The sequence below is a fragment of the Terrapene carolina genome, unplaced genomic scaffold (assembly GCF_002925995.2).
Source record: "Terrapene carolina triunguis isolate 2854851 unplaced genomic scaffold, T_m_triunguis-2.0 Scaffold29779, whole genome shotgun sequence".
Taxonomy (NCBI): domain Eukaryota; kingdom Metazoa; phylum Chordata; order Testudines; family Emydidae; genus Terrapene; species Terrapene triunguis.
The window spans coordinates 5,739-11,279 of record NW_020694130.1 but is presented as its reverse complement, the minus strand read 5'-3'; the positions used below and the strand labels follow the sequence as shown (position 1 = coordinate 11,279).

The following is a 5,541-nucleotide window of genomic DNA, read 5'->3' as shown; positions in this document are numbered from 1 at the left end:
GAGCGGGTGGGGGGGTCTCACCTGGCCCCCCCAGGCTGATCTGGCTGAGGTTGAAGCACAGGGTCAGGGCAAACTGCCCGGTCCCCCCGCCCGCCCCCCCTGTGCAGCCGACATTGTCCAGGGGGATCAGGGTTGGATTCGGCACCATGGAGCAGGAGACGCTGATCACCGGACGGGACCTGCCGGGAGACAGACGGACGGACAGTGAGAGATCAGGACAGACGGACGCGCCCCCCCATCAGCAGCCCCAATTCCGCCCCCCGATTTCCCCAGTGCTGCGAGCTTCCCCGCAGCAGTGCCCTCCGCTGGCCTCTCCCCTACCTGAGCAGCACGGCCCGGCCCAGGGCCCCAACGGCCACGTCCGTGAGTCCATCCCCGCTGAGATCCAGCCGCCCCTGGACGGACTGACCAAAAAACCGGAGGGCGGGAGAAAGAGACCAGGCGGAGATACGCTGGGGGGAGGGGGAGAGAGAGATAGGACCGTGCCCCTCACTCCCGACCCGCAGCCCCTGCCAGCCCAGCCCTGGGCCCCCCCCCCGCCCCGCCCCCGCCCCTCCCGCCCCGCCGCCCGTGCCAGCCCAGCCCTGCCCCCCAGCTCTGCCGGTGCCCCTCATTCCGGACCCGCAGTCCCCAGGGGTCTCACCTGGCTGTGGGGGTCTCTCAGGGCCAGTCTCCCCGGCTCCGCCAGGAAGATGTAAAGGGCCCCCCTGCCCTCATCCTCCATGGGGGCCCCGATGGCCACATCTCCCGCGCCGTCCCCGTTCACGTCCCCCAGGGGCCCCAGTGCCGCCCCGAACCGACCCAGCCCGTCCCCCGGGGACCCCCACAGTGTCTGGGCACAGCTCAGGGAGCCCTAGGGCAGAGAGAGACCAGATCAGATCCCAGCCCCCTCTCTCCCCAGCTCCCCCCAGCCCGGTCCCCCCGCCCCACCCCCACCCCCATCTCCTCCCAGCCTGGCCCCCCACCTCACCCCCAGCCCCCCAGCCTGGTCCCCCTCCTCTCTACCCATCCCCCCCCCAATCCCTCTGCTCGCCCCCAAGCCCCACCCCTATCTCCCCCGGGCTCACCCCATCCCGCAGGGCACAGACCCGGACCAGGCCGCCCCGGCTGCGGTTCTGGTGGCCGGGGGCCCCGATCAGAACCAGGTCTGTGTCGCCGTCGCCGTCCAGGTCCAGGGTGCAGAGCTCGGCCCCGAAGGAGGCGCCCACCTGGGGGGGAGAGACAGACAGACGGATGCAGGGTGCTGAGGGGCTGGACAGGGAGGTGGGGGAGGACAGACAGACGGAGGAGGGGCTGGGGGCAGAGCCGGAGGGAGGAACGGGGGGTGGGAGGCACTGGGGGCCTGGACAGACGGGTGGGGGAAAGGGTTATGGATTGACAGATGGACAGAGTTGTGAGGAGAGGGACAGACAGAAGGACGAGGGGGGTGGACGGACAGACGGGAGCGGGGGGGCAGCCGGACAGACAGACAGGGAAGCAGGGGGGCAGCCGGACGGACAGACGGGAGCGGGGGGGCAGCCGGACAGACAGACAGGGGCACAAGTGGATGGACAGACAGACAGGGAAGCAGGGGGGACAGACGGATGGGGGCGGGGGGGACTCGATTCTCACCTGCTCCCCCTGGACACTGTCTCCGACCCGCCCCCCGTGGCGCTGGAAGACTGCGACGCGCCCGACGTGCCCAAACCGCGGGGCTCCGGCCACGTACAGGAAACGGCCCCCCTGGCGGGCCAGGGCCATGGCATAGCCTGTGGGGGGAGGGAGTTAGCATGGGGGGGCTGGGGGGAAGGGGGTAGATGGGGGAGGGGTATGGGGGGACAGGGGGGTCACTCACCCAGGTACGAGTCCTTGGCCTCCTGCCCCAGGGAGGACTCATTGATGAAGGCCGCGAGGGGGGGGTCTCCCGACCACTCCTCCAGCCCCCCCGCCCAGTCATAGGCCCCCACTGCCCCCACCACAACGGCCTCCTAGGGGTGGAAGAAGAGAAACAGAGAGAGGGCCGTGAGGGACCCAGGCGTCCTAGCCCGTCCCCCACCCCCGCTGCCAGTAACCCACCAATTCACCCCCCTCAGGCCAGCGTTAACGAACGACCGCCGAACACTAATGAGCCCACATGACTATGACTGAGGTGACGCCTTCGGCATATGAATAAGCTAAAATAATGATTAATGATGGGAAATAGGATACTAATGAGGGGAAATATTCAGACTATTAATGAGCCGAAATAATTATTCATTACTGACTACTTCATTACTGGCTTGCACCCTCAGCAAGTTTGCAGATGACACTAAACTGGGAGGAGTGGTAGATACACTGGAGGATAGGGATAGGATACAGAGGGACCTAGACAGATTAGAGGATTGGGCCAAAAGAAACCTGATGAGGTTCAACAAGGACAAGTGCAGAGTCCTGCACTTAGGACGGAAGAATCCCATGCACAGCTACAGACTAGGGACCGAGCGGCTAGGCAGCAGTTCTGCAGAAAAGGACCTAGGGGTCACAGTGGACGAGAAGCTGGATATGAGTCAACAGTGTGCCCTTGTTGCCAAGAAGGCTAACGGCATTTTGGGCTGTATAAGTAGGGGCATTGCCAGCAGATCGGGGGACGTGATCATTCCCCTCTATTCCAAATTGGTGAGGCCTCATCTGGAGTACTGTGTCCAGTTTTGGGCCCAACACTACAAGAAGGATGTGAAAAAATTGGAGAGAGTCCAGCGGAGGGCAGCAAAAATGATTAGGGGTCTGGAGCACATGACTTATGAGGAGAGGCTGAGGGAACTGGGATTGTTTAGTCTCCAGAAGAGAAGAATGAGGGGGGATTTGATAGCTGCTTTCAACTACCTGAAGGGGGGTTCCAAAGAGGATGGAGCTCGGCTGTTCTCAGTGGTGGCAGATGACAGAACAAGGAGTAATGGTCTCAAGTTGCAGTGGGGGAGGTTTAGGTTGGATATTAGGAAACACTATTTCACTAGGAGGGGGGTGAAGCACTGGAATGGGTTCCCTAGGGAGGTGGTGGAATCTCCCTCCTTAGAGGTTTTTAAGGTCAGGCTTGACAAAGCCCTGGCTGGGATGATTTAGTTGGGGATTGGTCTTGCTTTGAGCAGGGGGTTGGACTAGATACTTCCTGAGGTCCCTTCCAACCCGGATATTCTATGATTCCATGAGTCTATGACTAGTCTATGTTACCTAATCCTCACCACACTAACCCCCACCCGGCCCCCGACGACTGGGCCATCACCGCAACCTCATGTGCAGAGATACGGGGTGCAGACGACCTCTGAAAACCGCCCCGAGGAAGGAGGAGAAACGCCGAGCCGTGAGCAAAGCCGGCGCCCAAGGAGACCCGCCGGTCGGATCAGAATCAGAGGCTATCACACTGGAGGTGACGGGCACTCGGCAGGGGGTTGTCGGAGACCCTCTAGGAAAAGGGAGGTAAGACCGATTTGCTGTAGGAGGTTGGGCAGGTGACGCAGATTTCTGGCGCTGGAGGGGAAGTCGATGTCACAAGAACAAGGGGTGGAAAAAGGTCGTGGCTGGACGAGGTGGTTCCCTCGGGTGGATCTAAAAGACAAGTCGTCCACAAAGAGATGAGCAGAGGATGGTGCAGAATGGGCGACCGGGGGTGCAAACCGCCAGTGATGGAGATGAAGAAGGAGGAGGAGGAGGAGGAGGAAGAAAAGTATATTCATCGCCACGAGCGAACAGGAATGGAGAGCGTATCTCCAGCAGGAAAAGTCTCACTGAGCTATTCCTAGCCACGGGGAAAACCGGTGACACTCGGGCATCTGCTCTCCACCATGGTGACGATGTTCTCCAGATGGTCAAACGGCCGGACGCTCCGTGACAGGGAATGAAACGAGGTGGCGATCGGCCACCCCAATGCAAGACGAGCCGAGGGGCTGAGGTCGGTACGGACGTGTCCAGCGGAGACTGGAGAGACACATGGGCCCTCGCAATGATCACAGATGGAAGAGGATGGAGCATGAGGCTAAAGACTCGGCACGTGAACTGGACGTTGGTGGACCCTAGAGAGACCGACTGGCATGACAGGGCGTACGGCCGCGAGCGTTGGAAGAAAGCTACAAACGTTGCCAACCCCGAAGAGGGAAGTGGGAAGAAACCAGAAGGTGCATAATTAATACTGACCGATAACTAACATGATCAATGAGAAAAGTCTACCATGAATTAGAAAATGATGCAGAATCATGCAAAACAATGAATAACAAATGAGAAGATATTACCGTCAATATAACGAGGAAACCGATTTTACAGAAGGGACTATATTAATAGCCACTAGGCACTCATTAGTAACAATAAGCAAATCTCATTAAACAGCTGTTAATGTTAATGAGAATTATAATATCACGTATAGCAATATACAGCCACGGACACCGGTAGTTTGCGAAGTCCGTGTTCTCACCGACACAGCTGTTCAGTCATGTGACTGTCTTCTCATTTATAGTCGTCGTCTCATTGACATGAATATTAATAACTAATAACCATAAATATGAATATTAATGCAAAAACAATCATGTAAATAAGGAAATATGAACATGAATGGAAAACTGTCTCAGTGAGACCAAGTATTTAGCGAACTTCATGTCAATGGGAAAGCCAGCTAGATAAATGGGTATATATCAATATGAGAATATTATTAAAAGCAGTGAGGAGATAGATAGATAGATAGATAGATAGATAGATAGATAGATAGATGGGGTGTACGGGGATAGATAGATAGAGGGGGTGGATGGGGATGGATGGATAGATAGATAATGTTACTGTTATCCTTATTAATATTCAAAGTTCTTATTAATAATAATTCCCCTTGATATTAAGAAGTCTCTTGGCAGTAATATATCGCTCTCTGCTAATGTTTATCCTCCTAATACCAAGCTACTAATGTCCCTGAGAGGCTGTTGCTGAGAAGGAGAAGACGGTTCAGCCCAGGTTAGCGAGGACGGTATCCGTGAGCCAATGAGAAAACTCTTCCCAGGCATGAGAAACCCAGATCTACTAATGGGAAAACTCCTAACCCTGGTGCCGGGACACTAAATCAGTGTATTCACCGTCCGAGCGAGCTGGGATATTAACAATGGTGTTAATATTAATCATGAAATGTTACTATCAGTTAGGACAATTATAACATGGATGGTGCTTTATTAAAGTACATTCTGAATTAGGAATAATTATAATCAATTAAAATTGTTAGAAATATGAGGGTTAACAGACTAATTATTAATGGTAATGAGCCCAGCAATAATTGCCATGTTCATAGCAGGGTGGCTGGCTCCACCTTGTGGTGGGACCGTATATTACACATGGTCTGACCACAGCCCCCAGGGGGGGACGACTCTCTGCCGCACCCCCCAGCTGAAGCTCGAGCCCATGGACCGGGCCGGCCCCCCAGGGTGCACGGGGGAGGGGTTCTACCCACCGGGGTGAGCAGGGCGCTGAATCCACCTTGCGACAGCTCCAGCTGAAACGAGCTGGCGTTGGAAACCTGGGCCGTCCCTGGGGGGAGGAAAAGAGGGGGTGAGACCC

The 5,541-nt window shown here is 56.7% G+C and overlaps 1 protein-coding gene across 1 annotated transcript in view; it reads right to left on the bottom strand.

The window, feature by feature from the left end:
- Positions 1-21: 21 nt before the first annotated feature.
- LOC113409111 (integrin alpha-M-like) overlaps positions 22-5,541 on the bottom strand; it is a gene marked incomplete at both ends in the record, with an annotated part of 10,380 nt that continues 4,860 nt past the window's right edge. Inside the window, 7 exons of the mRNA XM_026662708.1 lie at positions 22-179; positions 322-452; positions 644-853; positions 1,068-1,208; positions 1,612-1,748; positions 1,835-1,967; positions 5,435-5,511. Of these exons, the coding sequence (XP_026518493.1) occupies positions 22-179; positions 322-452; positions 644-853; positions 1,068-1,208; positions 1,612-1,748; positions 1,835-1,967; positions 5,435-5,511 (987 nt within the window). The remainder of the gene's footprint in view (positions 180-321; positions 453-643; positions 854-1,067; positions 1,209-1,611; positions 1,749-1,834; positions 1,968-5,434; positions 5,512-5,541) is intronic.